Here is a 22,137-nt window from a genome sequence, read left to right as displayed (position 1 = left end):
TTATGGTTTTTCAGTTTGTTTGTTGTTTTGAATCAAAAGAAAGAAATTTCAAATATTTGATTGGATAGGAATACCTATAAATTTTTGCCCCCATTATTTTGTGGGGGGTGGGGGCGCATTTTTGTGTTGGAGTTGTCTTTATATTTGCATGTGCATTGTACATTCGGTTTATTATGTGCATTCATAGCTTTTGCATGTGTATCGTACCTTTGCTTATTATATGTTTTGTATCTTAATTAGATGAAGTCAAGTGCATCAAAGACCTCAAGCTCAAGCTCAAACTCAATGAGATCATCAAATAGCTCCCGTGAAAAAATAAACTTATCTACTTTTACTCCATCGCAAGTAAGTTGTCATCTCTAATTCTCTATACTTTCTCTATGGTTCTTATGTCTCAATTTATTTAATAATTAATTGTAATGATTCTTACTCTTATTTTTGAAGGACATTGTTGGTGAATCAACTCCACCTCAAACCCCCATGGTGGCAACTCAACAAACTCCTCTTACTCATGGTGGATCCACAAATTTATTCGATGCAACTCCAAAACAAGGTGGCTCAAGTGATCGAGTAAGTAAAGAAGACACTCTCTTGGATTCACTAAAAAGTCATTCAAGATCTACAATTTAGGAGCATTTTGATAGGATAATTGAGGGAGGTAGAGTTAAAGGGGTGTGCAAGTATTGCAACAAATCGTATATGGCCGACACGGATAAAAATGGTACAACTAGCATAAGAAATCACTTAGCTAGATGTAGGAGCTATGGTCCTAATAAGGAAATATTTGCCACAAAGAGGCAAAAGATCTTAACCTTTGCCGGCACAAAAGATAAGTTGGAAGCTATTGGTTTTTCTCAAGTGGAAGTTACTAAGGCTTGTGTTGAGATGATAATTATAGACGAGTTACCTTTTTCTTTCGTCGAGGAAGATGGTTTTCGTCATTTTTGCATGTATGCATGTCCTTTGTGGAGAGTACCTAGTCGTAAGACAATAGCTAAAGATGTACTTGGCTTGTTTTACTCCGAAAAGGAGAAATTGAAAAGTCAGTTGAAAACATTTAGGGTGTGTCTAACAACGGATACATGGACTTCTATTCAACAAATAAATTACATGGTTCTCACCGCTCATTTTATTGATGATGATTGGATGTTACATAAAAAGATTTTGAACTTTTGTGTCATTCCAAATCATAAAGGAGAATCCATTGCTCAGCTTTTGGAGGAGTGTTTGGTGGAGTGGGGCATAGAGAAGGTGTTAACTATTACGGTTGACAATGCTTCGGCAAATGATTCTGGCTTAAGGGATTTGGTGCACCGAATAAGTGGGTGGGGGATTCCTAATGCACTTTTGCATGATGGAAAGTATTTGCACATGAGGTGTGTTGCTCATATCCTTAATTTGGTGGTGAATGATGGAATAAAGATGTTGAATACCGCCATACAAAGCATTCATAATGCAGTTAGGTATGTAAGATCTTCCCCTCAAAGGTTGGAGAGCTTTAAAAGGTGTGTTGAGAAGGTGAGAATAGAAAGCAAAGGGCTTGTGATTTTAGATGTGCCTACTAGGTGGAATTCCACATTTTTAATGTTAGAATCGGCTTTGAAGTTCAAGATGGCTTTTGATAGGTTGAAAGTAGATGATGTTCATTACCTTCCTTACTTTACTAAAGAAAATCATGATAATATAAGGGAGGGGCCACCTTCGACTCATGATTGGAGTGAGGCAGGAATATTTGCATCCTTTTTGAGACATTTCTATGAAGTCACTTTAAAAGTGTGTTGTTCTAATACTCCAACAATTCATACTACTTTTGGTGATTTGTTTAAGATCAAAAGTCTCCTCCTTGAAAACAAAGATAATGAATTCTTGTCTATGATCTCCATGTTGATGCAAGAAAAATATGACAAATATTAGGGTTCAATTGATGATATGAATCAATATGTTTTTATTGCACTTGTGCTTGATCCTCGTCATAAATTGGAGAAGGTGGTTGATTATTATGAGATACTATATGGCGAGGATGAGGAAAAAGTTGAAATTGCAACCAATGCGGTGAAAAATTTGTTGTTTGATCTTTACAAGATTCACGAAGAGTTGTCTTTTGATACACAACAAAGCACAAGTAGTGTTGGTAGTTCTCAATCGGCAACTACAAGTGGAGATCCTTTATCAAGCATGACAAAGATTGAAAGAAAGTTGAAAGAGAAAAGTGAAATGAGAAAAGCAAAGAGAGCCCGTATTGTGCACAATGATTTGGATAGGTATCTTTCGGATCCTAATGAAGGGGAAGAAGAGGCAAACTTTGATATCTTGAATTGGTGGAGGGTGAATGGGCTTTCTAAGTATCCTATTTTGGCACGAGTTGCAAAAGAGATTTTAGCTATTCCCGTATCAACCATTGCTTCGGAATCCTCCTTTAGCACAAGTGGATGAATAATTGATCCATATTGTAGTTCTTTGAGTCCAAAAATGGTGGAAGCTTTGATTTGTACACAAAATTGGCTTATGTCAATTCATGTAGCATTACATCATGAGCCAACCATTGAGGAGATTGAATTTGTGAAGAAGTTGAGAAAGGTAATTTTACTTATTGCATTTGGTTTTGTTAGACTATTTTAATTACATGCTAAGTCTCATGCTTGCTTTACATCATGTTGACATGTTGTTTCATTTTTTATTTGTATGTAGAAATGGCAAGTGGAAACTCAAACAAAGGTGCTATGTTGCCGCCTAGGCCACCTAAGCGTTGAGCTTGAGGACTTGGGAAGATTTTATTTGTGCCAAGACATGAAATGATGAAACCTTGAAGGTTTATTTGACTTGTGTGATGTTTATTTTAAATTTGGACTTAAACTTTGATGTTTATTGAAGTTTGGACTTTGGAAATTGGAAGACTTGATTGATGATTCTAGTTGGAACTTAGAAGACTTAAACTTTGGATTCTCATTGTGGTTTTGTTGTTGAATATGGTCTCTAAGGTTATGATAGTAGTACCACTTCTCAAATGGCATATCTTTCCTTTTATGTCAAATGTAGATGTGTAAAATTGATTTCATACTTGTAGGTTTTCATGTGGATGACTTTGAAGAAGTGACTTTGAATGTGAACTTTCATATTTCCATTTTTTTTTTTATAATTTTGGAGGAAAAAAAAAAAAAACCGAAACCGAACCGAGAAAAACCGAAATAAAATTGAACCGAACCGAACCGAACTGAAATTTCGGTTCGGTTTCGGTTTTGAGAAAAAACCGAACCGATGAGAACCGAACCCAACCCTAGTTGGTTATGTGTCCCTTTCCATTATCCGTTACTTAGAACTCTTAACATGAGATTTATTTACTGCCTAGTTGACTAATTGTGACTTTGATGCTTCAACTTCCCATTGTTAGGAGAAGGTCACACTCGTGTTCTAAAAAAAACATCACCAAGCCTACCATAACCACTACCACCACCACAAATGCACAATCCCACCGTACACACCATCCTTACCATTTCCATAACCAACAAAAATCTAAATTGAAAAATTAATCAAATTGAGGACCTAATAACTAAAATCCCAAAAATGGCAAATCTTTGACAACCTGTCCCAAATTTTATTATTTTATAAATCTTAAAATGTGAAATTTACAAGAAAACCCTAGAGGCGAGGGTATTGATTTTCGTTGTTGTTAGTTCATGACGCGTATGAACTATTACCTTACTGTATTCCAAAAGTGCGTTGGTAAGAATGGTTATTTAATATCTTATTCATTTCTTATTATTATTATTTTTTGTTATGAAAAGGGTTGTGGGAGATTAATAAAAAGGAAAAAGAAGAAAGAAAATGGTGGGATGGTTGCTTAATGGCAGCAAAAGAGAGGGAGATGAAGGAGATGGGCAATGCCCAATCAGAAATAAGGAAAGAGGGAGAGTGACGAATGTGAGAGAAGAACCAGAAGGGAAAGGAGGGAAGAAGAAAAATGAGGGAATCCAAAACGGGTCTTCCTTGACCCATGTGACCCGGCCGGCAGGAACCATAGAAACTGATGGTTTCCCGGGCAAATTCCAGTGAATTAAGCCAAACCATCACTTGGAAACACCTCCCTAGCTTTCTCTCTACCATTCCTACCCCTAAATTCATACAATTTGGCCTAAGATTTGGGAGAAATGCACCGGTGGTGCGTGTGGGTGTTCGGCGGTAATTCACAAATTGTGAAGCTAACACAGCCAATTGTCACTACCAATAGGCTCCTCTCAACCTTAGGAACAAAGACCAAATGATGGTAGGGGCGTCAGAGCATCCATGGAGTCGAATTGAGTATACCCAAAAACTAGGATTCTGGTAGGTTTTCATGAAATTGGAGCCTTTCCAAGCCAAATTGGCCTTAGCCACAAGTATAAAGTTTGTTCTACTCACTAAGATCTTCATTTCTGTGAAATTTGGTAATTTTTGGAAATAGTTGGATTTTCCGGCGAGTAGGGGAGGCCGACCGCCACCCACGGCAGCGCGTGCAGTGGCGCTTGGCTAGTGGGCCGCCAATGCTATTTTTAGGCTATGTTAAATGTCTTAAATTCATTTTTGATATTTGAATGACGTAGGTTGATTGTTGGAACCTAAATTCTCTATGATACGTTGATAGGTATTTATGTGAATTGACGATCCGACCGTTGGATCGTCACCAAACTTTATTACATTGTAGTACGTAATATTTGAAGAATGTAGGAGGTTACGGATTGGGAATCTGACGTATGGATCTTCCTGAATTGAATTTGTAAGTTCGTAAAATAAATATTAACCGCCACTTGATTTTGGGTAATTGGCAGATATCCGACCGTTCAATCGTAATGAAATTTTAGTATATTATTCTAGAAGCATAATTTGGATCTTTGGAATTTGCGGATTGGAAATTTGATTTGCGGATCTTCTGGACCGAGTTATACAGGGTTGTAAACCTTACCGTCGAACTTCGATCGACGGTTGACTTGTGGTCAATGGGCCTCAAACTATTTTAGAATGTCTTTGAGGATGTACTTTATGTGAATTATGTATTCTATTGATAAGAGTTCTGAGATGTGATTCAATAATTGTTCTAGGCACCAATTGTTCGGACGCCTCAATGTGCGTGCTAGAAAATCATAGTGTGGACGCCAAGTGAGTGGGTCTTTTCCTTTCTATCGTGTGTGTGTGTGTATATATATATATATATAATTGATAATTCCACAAATGTTTATAAATCAATTATTGCTTATGATTAATGTGAATGCTTTGAAGTAATTGATGTGAACTACGAATGGCTTGATCCCTGTTTAGGGTACTTAGGCAGTCTAACGAGACGTTAGATGCAGCCATACAATAAGTGAGATACAATAATTGAGACAAAAACTTTGCTTGGGAAATGGAGCAATGTGAAGAAAATTGGTGGAAATGTGAGTTTTAGCTTTATGAATTGGTGGTTAAATGTGGTCATAAATCAATGTGTGAGGAATAGAGAATTGAAGTAAGAAATCGTCAGTTTTGATAGTTAGTTAAACTAGTGTTTAGTTGGGTTTATCACCGATAATTATTCCTGAAAGTAAATAGTTGGGAGTAGATTGTATATTTTACGCCGTATTATATATTTTGGGAATACTATGAAATGCCTGATTCTTAGATTTGCATCATGGCATATATATATATATATATATATATATATATATATATATATATATTACCTGAACCTAATTATTGTGAATGCTTTGAAGTGCCAAATGACGTTGTGGACGCTCAGGTAAGCTTCAGGTGAGTACATGTTGATGATAGTGATGGTAGTGAGTATGATTGTGTTGAGATGTATTTAATGCTCATTATCCTGCACCTCGGTGTTAGTGCTTCGCCCGTGGCTAGGGCCTAGCCTTCACGTGATTGTTCACCTCCCGCACCACACGCTCACCTTGGATCCAAGGTAGGTGCCAGCCTGTTGTACATACCACATTAGGTGGTTCCGACTCGTAGGTGACTTGCGATACTTCGCACAACATTCACGTGATTGTAGCACTTGTGCATATTTATTTACACCTAGCTTGTCGTATAGACCATTTTAGGTGGTTCCGACTCTTGTGTAGGATTTGGTAGATGAGCTGATTGATGAGATATGGATAAGTCGTACATGTCACTATAGGTGACTCCGACTTAGATGTGCTAGCATTGATTGATGAGATATTGATTTAGCCGTACATGTCACGTGAGGTGACTCTAGCTAACATGTCAATGAGGTATATATGTTTATTGAGATCTATGGCGTGATATTCATGTGGACTTTGTTATGCCGTGTATGGGATTGAGATAGATATGTATTCTATTTTTTGGGAAATTAGACAGGTGTTACGGCGAGGGGTTACTGCCTTTGGTAATTGAAATTGGTTTGAAAAGTTTTGTTCACTCACTCACATTTTCTATTTTTGCACCCCTCCAGGTTCTAGCAGCAGAGTTCTGTATCGACAAGGATTCGTGGCACTTTCCTGTACAGACGTCTTCTTATGATGGTATAATCATTATCTTACCTTACTGTACTATACCTATACTTTATATCATGCGTGAAATGGGTCCAGACCCGCTCACCACGCAGTCGTGTACTTAGGCACTTTTAGATTTCAATTGATTCACATTTTATACATTATGACACTTTATGGCTTCGTCACCTTCCAGGTGTCGGCCAACACGCCTCGATTTGGAGTCCTAGTGGATATTTCGGGTCGGGGTGTGTCGAAATCGGGTGACTAACAAGCATAAAAAAGAAATAAAAAAGAAAACAAATTGGGGGAAATATAAAAGGAGGATAATACCGTGAGGGATAAGAGAGAGAATGAGCGAGAGAGCAAGTAGTTTGTTGAAACAGTAAAAATTAAAGCGTTATCTTTGGTATAACTTCTAGCTCCTTATATGTGCTGAGGGATAAACTTATGAATAAAATTTTAATTAAACAATGGGGTCCTGGATATTGGGGATGGTAACTAGGAGTATTTGGCATGGATTTCTTAGTCGAGTACGATTGTTTAACCGGGCAAAAGGATCATCATAAGAATTTAAGCGAATAATTATAAAAGGGGTGTACTATCTAACACTCTCTTTATTAATTGTTGTTATTTAATTTTTTTTAATTCATGTGATTCAAAGATATCGAACATTAAAAGGGTGTGTGGGCGGAATGGTATATATCAGCACTCAAAAGAAAACAACTTTGAACATAGACGTGGCATGTGTCTCACGAAATGAGAGATGGACGACACCACAGCCAATTCTTTCCTTACCCAAGAAGCAATCGCCAGGTGAAATCAACGCCACGCGGAAAGCAAAGCCTATATAATAATGCAGATTCGACCGAGTCAGCATACAACTCTGCACTCACTCCCACAAAATCATAGCCTCTAAAAGCTTTCGCATTTCTCCATTTCTCGATCTCTCCGACAAAAATCGGATTTCGAATTTCCAAAAATCCATGGGAACCGCTCAGAGCCGGGAGGATCACATCACCGACTCCGACGACTACGAGTCGGAGGAGGAGGAGGAACAGAAATCGGAGGACGAAGACCAATACGACGACGCAGAGGACAACTACAAGCCACCGCAAACCGCTTCTTCCAACCCCAACTCCAAAACCCTAGAGTCCTCCGTCGACGACGTCGATGCCAGGCTCAAGGCCCTCAAGCTTAAGTACGGCTCTTCTTCCTCCTCTTCCTCCGCCTCCGCCGCTCAAGGCCAGAACGCCGTCAAGCTCTACCTCCATGTCGGTGGCAACACTCCCAAGGCCAAGTGGATCGTCTCCGAGAAGACGGCCTACTCCTTCATCAAGACCTCTAATGTCGACGGCGACGGTGATTACGACGACGACGGAAGGATGGACCGCGAGGGGGAGTGGGTTCTGAAAGTCGGGTCGAAAGTCCGAGCTAGGGTTTCCACCGACCTGCAATTGAAGATGTTCGGCGATCAGCGCCGTGTCGATTTCGTGTCCAAGGGCGTCTGGGCTCTGAAATTTTACACCGACGAGCAGTACCGGAGGTTCGTGACGGAGTTTCAGGACTACTTGTTCGAGAACGTGTACGGAGTCAAGGCCACGGAGGAGAACAAGGTCAAGGTCTACGGCAAGGAGTTTCTCGGGTGGGTTAAGCCAGAGGTGGCGGATGATTCGGCCTGGGACTATGAGGATTCCGAGAAAAGCCCAAAGTCGGCCACGCCGGTGCGGCCCAGCCACGACTTGATGGAGGAGTTCGAGGAGGCCGCCAATGGAGGGGTCCAGAGCTTAACTCTGGGCGCATTAGACAATAGCTACTTGGTGAACGAGAATGGTGTTCAGTTTTACCGGAATTTCAACCATGGGATTCATGGGAAGGGAGTGTGTGCGAAATTTGATACCGGAGGTTCAAGTTTGGGGAAATCGACACCCAAGAAGGCTTTGTTAATGAGGGCTGAGACTAATATGCTACTTATGAGTCCATTTAAGGAAGGCAAGCCTCAAGCTAATGGGCTTCAGCAGCTCGATATTGAGACGGGCAAGATTGTCACTGAATGGAAGTTTCAAAAGGATGGAACAGATATTACAATGAGGGATATCACTAATGACACTAAAGGGTCGCAATTGGATCCTTCTGAATCGACCTTTTTGGGTTTGGATGATAACAGGCTTTGTCAGTGGGATATGCGTGACCGTGCTGGAATGGTTCAGAACATTGCTAATGCGAATTCCCCGGTCCTGCATTGGACTCAGGGGCATCAGTTTTCTCGAGGGACCAATTTTCAGTGCTTTGCTACTACTGGAGATGGGTCTATTGTTGTTGGGGGTCTGGAAGGGAAGATAAGGTTGTATTCCAAGACCTCCATGAGGCAGGCAAAGACTGCTTTTCCGGGGCTCGGTTCTCCCATTACGCATATTGATGTAACTTATGATGGGAAGTGGGTGTTAGGTACCACTGATACTTATTTGGTACTTATTTGCACTCTGTTCACTGACAAAGATGGAACGACCAAGACTGGATTTAGTGGTAGAGCTGGAAACAAGATACCAGCTCCCAGGCTGTTGAAGCTCACCCCTTTGGACTCACATTTGGCTGGCACAGACAATACATTTCAACGGGGCCATTTCTCATGGGTAAGCATACTTATCCTTTTAAATGCTGCAATAATTAGACTGTTTAAAAGTTTATTCATCTAGAATAAAACCTTGGAAGGTACAATACATCGTTTTTCTGTAATTGGAAATTTTGTTCGGTTACATGTATTTAGATTTGACTAAATGGTGTAAAATGACTGTTGAATGATTCTTTCGGGTGTTAATAAGTTATTCAGTTCAGTTTCATAAATTAAATGTCCATCCATGTTAACGAGTCTTGAATGAGATTTTTTTGGGTGTTCATGCTTTCCATATTTATCATTCAGCTTTGTGTTCTACCTATAGTTTTTCTAGATCTTGTATTGCCTGGATAATTTATTTACTCACGATATATCCATCAATAAGTGCTTTATTGTTTTGATTCAGGTAATAGCTGTACCTTTTTTTTGGTACTATCATTTAACCATGTATATGCATGCTATAACTAAACCATGTCTTAACTAGTGTGTACAGTAAAATGAGAGAATAAAATCTCAAGAACACCAATGTGTGATCATTCAATGCCAATTAGGCAACATAAAAAAATTACATATTGGTGAAACTTTGATGCTTTTGAATATATTTTTATGGAAAAAGATTTTGACTCGTTTACGACGGAGGGATTTCATGACTAGTGATTGTAGATTCATATTGCTGGAAAAGATTTTGTACACGTAGCACAATGTCATAAATGTGTGTAGCCAGAGAGTGCATTTCCTTTCCTCTCTAAATTTGTTGGTGATACTTAAACTTTCATGTCTTCTTTAAACAAAGCTTGGATTTTTCTCTGTTAACATGTTGTGGGTTTTATTTCAAAGTGTTTAAAAACTTAAGATGCAAATTAGATCATGAAGTGAGCACCCACAACACAAAAGCAACTAACTTGGCACATAGGTAACTAAACAGAAAACAGAGGAACAAACAGAAGCCAGCTTTAACTACTTCTCATTTCTTATGATATTCACTCTTAAGTAGGGCCAATGGCTTGTTTTACAGTGCATCATACTGTAAGAAAAATCATATTGGCTTTATAACTATAGGTTCCGCACTAGCATAGAGTCGCCCTGCATTATCTCGTTTCTCAATGGTAGACTTGTTTCAGTGGATATAGATGTGAGATGTAAATCATTCAATTTAGTTTGTGTAACTGATTCACGCCCATGAATTGCTTCAGTGAACATCGATACGATCTTACACTGAGCTTGCTGTGGTTCAAATGAATTTTTATGGTTCTGGTTCTGATTCTTGAGAAGATGACCTCAAGCATTGATTGAACTAGTTTTAATATACATCTATGAGCTTACAATTGTGCATTAAATGGGAAGTTTTGAGGTATGCTACTACTTACAAGTAAATGTTATTGGTTTTAGAAGTGCAGAACTAGGTCTAACTTCTACATTTGCATAGATTTATGCTGGATTTTGTGTTTCTTCTCGCATTGTCCTGCTTTGTTCTCCTAGAAGTAGACTCATCCATTGTTGTTCTGAAAGTGTTTGCATAGAATGTTCAGTTATGTAGCTCTTTGAAATTGATAGGAATAGGAGCAGAAAAATCTCACTTATCTGAATAAGTACCAAACAGTAATGCACTGATTTGGGAAGTAGAAAACGTAAATTGGATTCTTGATGAAAACTGTCTTTATTGAGAAATTCCTTTTGTTGAAAACACGTAATTTCTGTTTACAGGTCACAGAGAACGGTAAACAAGAGCGCCACCTAGTCGCAACAGTTGGAAAATTCAGTGTGGTATGGGATTTTCAGCAGGTGAAGAACAGTGCTCATGATTGTTACAGGAATCAGCAAGGCCTCAAGAGTTGTTACTGTTACAAGATTCTGTTGAAGGATGAATCCATCGTTGAGAGTCGCTTTATGCACGACAATTATGGTACCAACTCCCCCGAAGCTCCACTGGTGGTGGCAACCCCGATGAAAGTGAGCTCGATCAGTCTCTCCGGCAAACGATGATCTTCGCCACCCCCCACCTTTGTATATGAGAGTTAACTTCGTCTTGAATCTGGTGCATCTGGGATTTGTTCTTTGCGTGTTTTTATTTTTTTCCTGTCTTGTACTTAGCTTGTGTTTGTGTCCATGTACATGTTAGTTGTTCTAACTGGTGTTTGCGTACAAAAGTTCCAAAATTTGGATGCAACTGATTTGTTCATAAGTTGGATACTTTATTTTCTAGTTTTGCGACTGGTTTGTTCTAATTTATTGCAAATGTATCTCTTTTCCCTTGGGACTTTCAGTATGTATTTCTGCTTAATATTGTGAACTTAAAAGAGTTAAAAACACCCTTGTACAATTCAAATTTATTTGCGCGAAACTCTTTTTTCTTTCGACAGGGTTGAAATTCCCAGTAAGGTTTTTATCGAGGCCTATATATGCATCCTATCCTCATTTGTACGTATTCTACTCAGTCCTTAATGAATATCGTATTTTTTTTCTCAAAAAGAAAAAGAAAGGAGGTCTGCAACTTTCACCTCCCCCAGGTCTGCAACTTCCATGTCTTGAATCTTTATTAGGTAAGCAAAATAAAACCCTAAATCCTAAAATAATATATATATAAGAAAAACTGTAGGATTAGTCTTTCAATTTTAACCCAATTGGAGAAATAGTCTCTTAACTTTAACTCAATTGGAACAATAGTCCCTCAACTGTAATTGAATTATAGCAATAGTCCTTCCAAAATAACTTATTTCGACGGAAATTCTAATGGAGTTGACGAAAAGAACCATAGTTGCGTGTTTTGATGTTAAAATTGAGGGATCATTGCTACAATTTCCTCAAAATTTATCTACATGTTTGAATGATTTGCAGTTGAGAAATTGAAAGCAGAATGAAATTAACCAAGTAACACACTTGTATTTCGAAAAATACAGAAACATGGACATTCCAGGATCCAATAAATTAACAAAATTTCCCTTCAATACACGTCGCAGAATCACAGCCATCAACAAATATACGCAAACATGCAAATCGATAGAACTATTTTCAGCTTCTTCTAGTTGACGAAGCTTCTCCAATGAGCTTTTCACGAATCCATTACCAAGGGAAAACAGTTCTGGCTGTCTTTTTAACCCCGAAAGCATTGTTTTACGTTGGCGAGATATCTCGAGAGTACTTCACTGGTGGAATGCTCGCAGAAGGTGCCATCCAAACCAAGGAGTCTCTTAAGTCGGAGTCTCTAGCACCCGACGGAGAAAGAATCCTTACCTCCAGTTCCTTGACGTTACGCAACGGTGAAGAGCACGTCTTTGTGAAATCTTCCGGAAAATTGAGTCAACAAATTAAAGCACAACTTGAAATACAGAAGAGCATTACAAACTGATTAAAGAGATGGCTACTTGCCTCAACATCACGAACAAAGAGAGCTACTTTTTCAGAGCAAGCAAAATTATGGAGAAAATCGCTCAGGGTAGAAAAATGATTCCATGACCAGTCGATGGCGGGTTCTGAATCCCGAAGTTGGATTCTAACCTCCGAGAGATTTGGAGCTTCGACTGAAATGTTGTTCATAGACCTCAAATGACCAATAAAAGTGAAACAGAGTTGATTTGGAGCAGTGATTGTGGCCTTCACCGTATCTTGGCATCCATCTCTTAATCCAAATTTTTGCAGGTACCGAGCATAGATGTTAAATATCTTAAGTTGCGGCATCCAGACAAAAAATTCTCGCAACGGGTGGATATTCTGAGACAACTTAAGATATCTTGCTCCCACAGCCTTGGCATTTTGGCCATCTTGATCAATATCTTGCTCTGTTGTATCATCCTGTTTTCTGAGCTTTTTATTTGTGTTTTGACATTCTGGGATGTTGCTAAATGGCTTCGCTTCAGTATCCATAATGCAGAAATGAGCAGGATTTGTGAAGGGTACAAGAATATATATTGAATCTGAAAAAGCAGAAGAATATATTCAATCAGGATTTTTAAAAGGAATTTTAAAATGAAGGATTTTGATGGTTTTGGAGGAATTTCATAAAATGTTTGGAGTGTTGTCATATTAAGATTTGATAGGATCTTAATAGACTTTAAAATCTCGGTATAATCAGTTATATATAATCTTAAAAGATTTTTAACAAACTTTTTATCTACATTAAGGAGACGGGGGTGGGCTAAGCCTCACAATGGGTTACCAATAATGTGGTTCAAATTCGTTTTTGGCGAAAATCGAACCTAAGACCTCTCACTTACAATTGAAGAGGAATACCACTAGAAGTGGCAATTTTAAAAGATTTTAAATTTAGTTGTGGTGTTGCTTTAGGTTTATTCGGAAGATTTGAATGAGTTCGATTCCTTATTTATATTTTGTAGGTTGAAATTATTATTATTTTCAAGTTTAATTTTATGATTGATTGGGTATGAAGTGGCTAGTTGGAGGTGGTTGTAAGTCAATGATCTTTGTTTTGGTTGGTTGATTTTTTTTTTTAAAAAAAATTATAATTCAAATGAGAAACAGAAAGTCATATTTGATCATTGTTCTAAAAATCGGCCTAGGCGGCCATCTAGTCACTAGGCGGTGAAGGCCCGCCATGATTTAGTGCAAATCGTTTCGAAAAATTGATCTGTAGTTAGGTGGCCGCCTAGGCGGCACCTAGGCGGCCACCTAGGCGGTCCTAGGCAGCTCCTAGGTAGTTCTAGTCGGTTTTTTTTTTTTTAGTTTTTATTAATTGTGTGCTTTTTTCTTTTTTGGTTTCATGGTGATATACTTATGGAAATGGTGTACCTAATTTGCAAATGATGGATTTACTACAAGTTCATCCAATAGTGAAACGAATTGGAGCACTTTTGAGGGGATACATACAAAGAAAAGAAATAAACTAGATACAACAAGGTGAAATAATTTAGTCTACGTCCAATCCAATGCAAGGATCTTGAACAAGAAGAATTTAGTCTATCATCTAAGAATCATCCTCATTATGATTATATGTTTACTGTTTTTTAAATATTGAACTTTATGGATGTATATACTTTGTGTATTCTTCTACTTTTATTTTTGCATTTTATCATTATTTTATTATCCATACAAGTATAGTTTTTTTTTTTTTTTTTTTTTTTTTTTTTTTTTTAAAAAGGTGTAAATAGGCACTTATTTACAAGATATATAATAAATTTACATAAATCCGCTTACGCGCTAGGCTCCTGCCCGCCGCCTGACTAGCACCTGACGTTTTTAAGAACCTTATATTTGATTGGCTTATATTTTTGTATCAATATATGTATGTTTATGTTTTTATATTTCAAATTGTGCACTGAGAAAGAAATTCATTTGATGTTGTAGATGTCAACTAAAAAATCCTAAGAAATCTATGAAAGAAGTCCATACAAATCTATAATATAAATCCATATAAATTTTCCAAAATTAATCCATATAGTATTGTAGAGTCTATTAAAATCCTTTGAAATCTGTCACTTAAAAAAAGTCTATTAAAATCCTCCGAAATCAAAATTGACTACACCATCATGTCTCTCCGCGTGAGATTTTAAAAAAAAAATTCACTGTAAACATGGAGTCTGTAGAAGTCCATTAAAACTCTAAGAAACTCCAGGATTTACGTGTCTTCTAAAATTCTTCAAAATCCCAATCGAATGCCCCCCTTACTCATTACAGATTAAACAATTAAACATGGAAATGAGCAAATTGTATGAAGAACTCAAAACCCCCAAAACCCAAATAACAGCTTGCTAACAGAAAAACTGAACAATAAAGAGAGAGGAGATAAAAGGAGAGACAAGTAGGAGGCTGACCTGAAGACCTTCACATAGCCGTATGTCTGCAGTCGCGGCTGATTGAACGGTTTTAGGGCAGGGCTGTCAAGAGGATAGGACTAGGAAGAGTAAAGAGCTCATGGGGAGTGTATTGAGTGTTGATTTAACTTCGCGGAAAGTGATTTCGCACATGGTTTTTTTCCTTTGCACACCCTATTTATTTTTGTTCCTTAATTATTGTATGAATTATTAAATTTGAAGGCCCATAATAACTCAGCTCAAAGCTCCATTTTACTAATCGTTAAAGAGACCTATTGATTAATTTACTTGATATGAACTATATATGTTCCTTTTGTTCTTAAATTTAGGGACAAGACACCACCATTGCTCATCCTTCACAATTCACTTTGCCTCTGCGCATTAGAGTTCGACACGCTGACGAAATGAAATGGTCAACAAGTAGGTTTTACGTACGCAAGTTTGTATACGAGTTTTAGAAGATCATGGATTTGCTAAATTGGAAATAGGATGAAACTGTAGACATACAAATTTTGGTGAAAATAAATGTTCATCGAGCATTAAATTTTGACATATGAAGGCTTACATGGTATGTACTATGTATCCCACAAATTGTACGGATATTTAGTATATGACTCATCAAAATCAGACAAGTCATCAAGAGGACACATGTCAACACTTGGCAGAAAGGAGTTATTTGATGTTAATTTAAATTAAACAAAATAAATAATTTAAATTTAAATCTAGTAAAGCCAAAATGGGATGATTGATTTATTTGATTTTATTTGGTTAAGTCAAATATTAATTGATGAAGTCAAATCACAAGTCACGAACCAAGACACAAATCAAGTCTTGGTTCTTTGTAAGCAAAGCTTGGAGAGTTTATAAATACAAGGCTCCAGGACAAAGTAAATGGGTCCAAAATCAATCCAAACACCTAGAAGTTGAAGCTCTCAAGCCTCAAACACTCAGAAGACTTAGAAAGCTCTTTGCGTTATTCGTCACTCTCGTAAAGAAACACCAAGCACCTCTACACGTGTCTGTTCCTCCATTGCCAAGAGCCAAAACCTCGCGGCATCCGTTCATCCAAGGTCAAGTCATCGCAACACTTAGATCAACGACTATACACATACACACTTTGCAACCCGAAGATCAAATAAGAAGATCGAAACTTTGTATCAGAGGTTTTAACCCTACATTTACATTAATACAAATTTACTTTGTACACGTGTTCTTGTTTGATTTGCCACAAGAAATTCGTGTTTACAAATTTGGCATTTCTTGTGGGACTATCTCAGTCTTTCATCTCTTTCTTCATTCAAAAAATGCAATTACATTTAGAAATCAATGGCTTCAAAGAAGGGACAAGCTACTCTTGCGACCAAGGGAATGAGCGTCAGCAATTCTATTGCAAGTGGAGAATCCATCGATGTTACAACTCGAAGCAAGGCAAAGGCCATGCTTCAACATGCCATTTCAAGTTGGTGTTGCTGAAAGAGTAAAGGGAGCTTCAGAGGCGTGAGCCCGTCATCATCCTAGCCTCACTGGGGCACCAAAGCATGGTGTTGTGGCATGCGTGAAAGCATCCCGAAGCGATGATTAAGGATCTTTCGCATCAAAGAGTTCACGAAAACGCTCATTGTCATTGGCTTCAGATGCCAAAAAAATACTAAAAAATTGAAGAAGAAAAAATCAACTTTAAAGCCGCTAGAAAAAAAAAAAACGCCAACACCCTGTCGAGAACCCTAATCCCCCCTCAACCGCTCCAAATTTCGTGGCCTCACTTCCATCAATCCCTCCAATTGTTAACCTTATCCAACCTCATCGGTGTGTCGCCAAAATCCTTATCCTTTATTCATATCGCTGAGGATTTCTTCTCGAAATTTGTGACGGCTATTCCACATGACTGAGTTATACTGCCAATACCAACCACGATGATGACAATGACAGCTCCAAAAAAAGCTGAAAAGACCGAAAGGTCAACCTCACCAAGCCCATCAATTTAGCCTCCACCAAAATCATCATGCCCAACCAGGAGTTTGACGACAATTCAAAGCAGCAGAACGATGATAAACGGCCTGGCCTCGGCGCCATCACTAGGTTTAGGTTTTGAAAATCATAATTCGGGTCCGTTGAGGTCAAGGATGACGACGACGGGGAGGAGCAGAGCTTTTGTCGACGCCGTTTGAGAAGAAGATGAAGGAGGGAGCGGAGAGGAGACACAAGGAGAGGGAAAACCTGAAATTGCTACAATAGACTAGCAGTCAATCTTAAGGTGGCAAAGGTTCTATAGAGTGTCAAATTGCAAGACTAGGAGCAAAGGGCAGCGACGGTGGCGGCGGGGATGTGGTTTAGGAACCTTTGAAAAACACACCGAGGGCATTGGAATGAAGATGCTTAACAACACGGGTCACTAGCAACAATTAAATAATTAAAATTCTGGTTCATTTACTTTATTAAATAATTACTAGCATATATGCACACACAATTAAATTTTTTATTTTTGTTTTTGAAATAGAAGGAGAGAGGAAGAGAGTGATAGAGAATGTGGGAGTGGGAAGTTTTATTTTATTTTATTTTTTTAATTAGATATATGTTAGGATTACATGTAAGTGAGGTTTTGGAAAGAAAAAAAAATTTGGTTGTGTGAAATTATATTTCTGCCCCATATTTCTTATTCATGTTCTGTTTCAATTAGAGGGTTAAATTGGTAATTTCATAGGGTTTTGGTTGGCAATGAGTGTTTTATTAATTAGTAGATATATATATATATATATATATATATCTTTTTTTTTTTAAATTTGTTTTTGGCTTTTTAGCCAACATGGTTTTTGAGATTTGCAAAACTCATGACTTTGGTTGTTGAGATTTGAAATCAATGTAAGTGGTCATTGAGTTTGTCCACCATCAATTATTTTGGTCATTCCATGAAAACTTATAAAATGACAAAAATACCCTCAATTTAATAAACAATGGGCAAATGATTTCACAACAATTGAGGGTATTTTTATCATTTTAGTCTTATTTAAAGGAGATTTTCATAAAAGGATCAAAATGATTGATGGTGGACAAACTCAGTGACTACTTCTATTGATTTCAAATCTCAAGGACTAAAGTGAGGAGTTATGCAAATCTTAATGAGCATTTTGGCTAAAAAGCCTTTGTTTTTTATCAACTTGTCACAAATTTGTCTTCTACATCAATAAAAATGTGGGGGCCGCATTTGTTATGTCATTACTTAACTGTCAATTTAATAGAAATATAACAGAGGTCGACATTGCAGTAAATTTGTAAGTTAATGTATGTTATTGCAATATTTAAAAGATGAGTTATGAGTTTATTAGGAGATCTAAAGTTGAGGTGGTAAAATGTAATTTAATGAATAATCAAACAATCAATTTGAACCCCTTGTCTTGATGCTCCTTAATTTAATGAGTAATCAAACAATCAACCCAACCAAAAGCAATACAATTTTAAAATCTTATAGTGCAAAATAAGAAAATCGAAACTTCATGACCATTTGAAATCATCCAAAATTGAAGGGAGTAAAATCTAGTAAGATTTCATATAAAACGTAGAGTAACTTTTATTAAAAAAACAAAAACAAAACAACGTGGGCTAGCATTATTAAGTAATTTATCCACAATTACTAGTGTTCTAAAAATTGACTTAGGCGACCATCTTGGGGCTGAACGGTCGGCTATCGTTGCGATTAGCTCCTAATCGTTCATAAAAATCGGAAAGAATATTAAGCAGATACCTAGGAGGAGTTAGGTAGTACTAGATGGGGTTGGGCGGTTGCTAGTGGGCGAATGTGGAGAAAGCCAGCATCTGAAAATATTTTTTTCAAAGCAGGTGTTGAGAGGAATTGCGTGTATAAGATGGCCCCCACGATCTTTTAATTTACTTGTTTTTATATTTCTTTAATATTTTTTCCATTGCTCTTAGGATCTCGTGTGGGAATTGCGTGGATAACTAAGTAGAAAGCCATTTGGTAATTTTCATTGTGACGGGAATATGGATGGTATATCACGTATTTTTATGTAATTGGTGAAAATTTTTATTTTTTAAGTTATTAACTTTTTAACACACAAATTCCACTATTTGTATAATAACACATGATATACCACATCGTGTGCCAATCACATTGAAAAATCTCTCCCTTTGCAAATCCAATACAATTTGTAGGCCTTTTTGGGCGGTGAGATCTGTGGACCTTTTGGGTTTTTTAATCAATTTATAGGCTTTCTTACAGATTGGTAGAATAGCAGTTGTTACAAACCAACTTGTATTCTTTTGTTTTATATTTTATTTTTTCTCACATTTTTAATATTATTATTTTGTAAGTGGAAATATCCCTTATTATGAAATAAATAATATATTTATTCAAATTTGTCTAACCTATATAGGTGCTAGGTCTCAACCTGCCGTCTGATTAATGCCTAAAATCTTTTAAAACTTTGATAATTAATCAGATGATAAGTAATGGCGTTACAGTGTTTTGAACGAAATCCAATTTTACCTTGAAAAAGTTAAGGTGGATTAACAAGTGTTAATAATGTTTGAAAAAAAAAAACAGATGTTAATCATGCTTCCTTATTAAAAAAATATTTTTAAAATGTCAAATTAGATGACCCTACTCGGTTTAGCCACACGTTCCCCCACCAATAAGACTATATTTTCTAGTTTCTCTCTCTTTGGATAATCCATTAATTTTTGTTTTATTTGAGAACGTATTATCCATTAATTTAGTGATGATGCGGTTCACATTAGCTAATTAAAACGTGTAAGACGTGATCCCTATTAATTTACTCCGGAAAATAAATGCGCACATGTCGTGTAACTCTCACAAGCGACTCAGATTTTACGCTTTAATTACACACGGCCGCCTGCGGTGGGGCCTTGATAATATTTGACCGCACATGTTGTATTACATCGTCACTTTTATGTTCTTTCGTTTACTTCACAGCGAAACGACCAGCAATTAGATTGCTACCTGTGGATCCCACTTGCATGTCTTGGTAAATGTCCTGACATTTGTCCGCTAAGTAAAGAGATCAGCTCCTCATCTATTTCCGTCCCCTAGTAATAAAAGATAAATGTTAAGGAGATTTTCTTTAAAAGTAGACATTGTTAATTGATTTTTTGTTACTTCATGTTTTTTGGACAATGTTTTATAATGTTGACATATGAATCGACGTTAAACTGTTAGGTGACATCAAGTTTATAGAGAGTCCCAATTTGAGGATGAGGACCTGAGGGATGAATTCATTTTAGTCGATCAGCGTACATCCTAAGACCAGCTTTCATTAGGTACTATTTGTATTCAATTCTAAATAAAATTTTCAAAATGATTTTTAACCGTATGATGACTAATGAACGGATATGCTGAATTGATACCTAGGATCTTCACAAAAAGGATCCATACCTGTTTCTAATTTGAGAGTCTTTTAGCATTTCTAATAACAAAAATCAGACTTTTCTATCAGAAAGCATAACGGTGCTGGTGCAACTTGAATAAGAATATTCGATTTTGATCAATTTCGAACTGGAATATATTGTAAAATATACTATCGAATTTAAATCCAAAATCTGAAAAAATTCAAAAGAAAATTGAATTAGAATTGGAATATATTTAATATTCTGAATCCGGTCTAAAATTTTGAAACTTGCACAACTCGACGTACACTTAATTTGTACTTATTGACTTTCCATTAAAATTGATCGCATCATTGGCAATTGAAAGAAGAAATGAACTTGTTTCAGTCACATACAAGCTACAATTGTGTCTTACAACAACAAAAAAAAAAAAAAAAAAATCAAAAGAATATGAATTTTATTGTAGTCAAATACTATGAGCATTCCCTGAATCTGAGGAATTATCAGTAGCAAAATCCAGCATCGTCATCCACTGGAATTCCTCTTCCCCAATCTTTTCCCAGAGCTCATTTTCCTTCAAAATCGCCGTCGTTTCGACTTCCCTTGAAAATTCGACATTTTTGTTTCCTTGCTCGGTAACTACTTGCTGCTGCTGCTGTTGATGTTGTGGTTGAGTTGAATTACTTTCTTGGTCCAACAATGTTGTGTCCGGAAACTGAAAATTGAGCTTTGCTCTGGGCCCACGGAACTCGATTGCAGCTTTGTCGTAGGCTCGGGCCGCGTCCTCGGCTGTTGTGAACGTGCCGAGCCAGACCCGAGTCGCCCGTCTCGGGTCTCGAATCTCGGCTGCCCATTTGCCCCAAGGCCTCTGCCTCACTCCCCTGTAGTTCTTCTTCACCCTCTTCTTCGGCCCCTTTTTGTAATTACCTCCCTTTTCGTCCTGAGAGTGAGCTGCTGGCGGTGGCGGGAACAAAATACACCCAAGACACCCCTTGATTTTGCACACGTGGCAGGTGTCCAAATCGGACGGCGCCAAGAGAGTGTTGCTGTAGCAGTTAGTACTAGTATTATATCCGGGTGAGTAAGTGGCGTGTGGGGGAAGGAGAGAATTCAAGTCCATGGTGGCTGATGTGGCGGTTCCAGCGACGACGTTTCGAAGCGTGGAGACCATTACCGCGTATTCTTGGTCTTGGGTAAGGCGGTGAGGCGGCGGCGGAGACTGAAATTCAAGTGTGGCCGGGTCGTCGGGCTGGGTGTCGGAGAGCTTGAGTCGCTTGTAGGGATATTGCATGTTGTTTTGTTAGGAGAGAGAGACAGTAGAGAGAGAAAATCGAGAATGTTGTTGCAGTGGGAAAAGCTTTGAAATTGAGTTGGGAGAGAGAGTGGCGGGCGTTTATACTGGGAGGATGACATGGACGGCAGTTGTCTAACACCGTTTAGACACGGATTGGTCACGCACGCGGGAGTTTTGGTTTTAAAGTGCGTGACAGTGGTCAGTCGTTTGGGTTTCGAAAGGGCAGGAGACACACGCGCCTTTTTGACTGTCGTTTGGGTTTCGAAGGGGCAGGAGACACACGCGGAAATTAACTGCCGTCTATGGATAGAGGGTACACGTGGCGCCTTCTGAAGCGTATAGTGTCTGACTTTCCACTCGGGACAAGAAGGTGTGGACTTTCCTTGTAGTTCTCGACCAACAGAAGATGTCTGACGGAGTTGTTGTCATCGTCATTGGTTACGCCTGTGTTTACGTCATCATCACTAGACAAGCACTTTCTTGACTTGTTGTACAGTATTCAGTCAAATATTTTTCTTGGGAATCTTTGGAAAGATACGGAAGTCATGCACCGCTCGGATCAGGCAGCGAGTTCCATTTCACTGGGACTTGTCCATCTTCCTATGGTAGATTATACGGAGTTCCTGAGCCAGAAAGACA

The 22,137-nt window shown here is 37.9% G+C and overlaps 2 protein-coding genes across 2 annotated transcripts; one reads left to right on the top strand and one right to left on the bottom strand.

The window, feature by feature from the left end:
* Positions 1 to 7,363: 7,363 nt before the first annotated feature.
* LOC137726071 (protein CYPRO4) lies at positions 7,364 to 11,390 on the top strand. Its single transcript, XM_068464933.1, has 2 exons — positions 7,364 to 9,100; positions 10,786 to 11,390. Exons 1-2 carry the CDS (start codon positions 7,454 to 7,456, stop codon positions 11,062 to 11,064), a joined length of 1,926 nt encoding a protein of 641 aa, XP_068321034.1. The 5' UTR covers positions 7,364 to 7,453; the 3' UTR covers positions 11,065 to 11,390.
* Positions 11,391 to 20,625: 9,235 nt separating this feature from the next.
* Positions 20,626 to 21,560, bottom strand: LOC137727054 (ethylene-responsive transcription factor ERF109-like). The gene has a single exon (XM_068465996.1). The coding sequence runs from the start codon at positions 21,493 to 21,495 to the stop codon at positions 20,671 to 20,673; it is 825 nt and encodes a 274-aa protein (XP_068322097.1). The 5' UTR covers positions 21,496 to 21,560; the 3' UTR covers positions 20,626 to 20,670.
* Between the last annotated feature and the right edge of the window lie 577 nt (positions 21,561 to 22,137).

Source organism: Pyrus communis, chromosome 2 (genome assembly GCF_963583255.1).
Source record: "Pyrus communis chromosome 2, drPyrComm1.1, whole genome shotgun sequence".
NCBI lineage: Eukaryota > Viridiplantae > Streptophyta > Magnoliopsida > Rosales > Rosaceae > Pyrus > Pyrus communis.
This window is presented reverse-complemented; position numbering and strand designations above follow the sequence as displayed.

What these genes read in the sequence shown, in the direction of transcription:
- LOC137727054 (XM_068465996.1), bottom strand. Translation starts at nt 21,495, where the DNA reads ATGCAATATCCCTACAAGCGACTCAAGCTCTCCGACACCCAGCCCGAC.
- LOC137726071 (XM_068464933.1), top strand. Translation starts at nt 7,454, where the DNA reads ATGGGAACCGCTCAGAGCCGGGAGGATCACATCACCGACTCCGACGAC. An exon ending in AACGGGGCCATTTCTCATGG is followed by an intron (nt 9,101 to 10,785) that starts GTAAGCATACTT and finishes TTCTGTTTACAG; the next exon opens with GTCACAGAGAACGGTAAACA.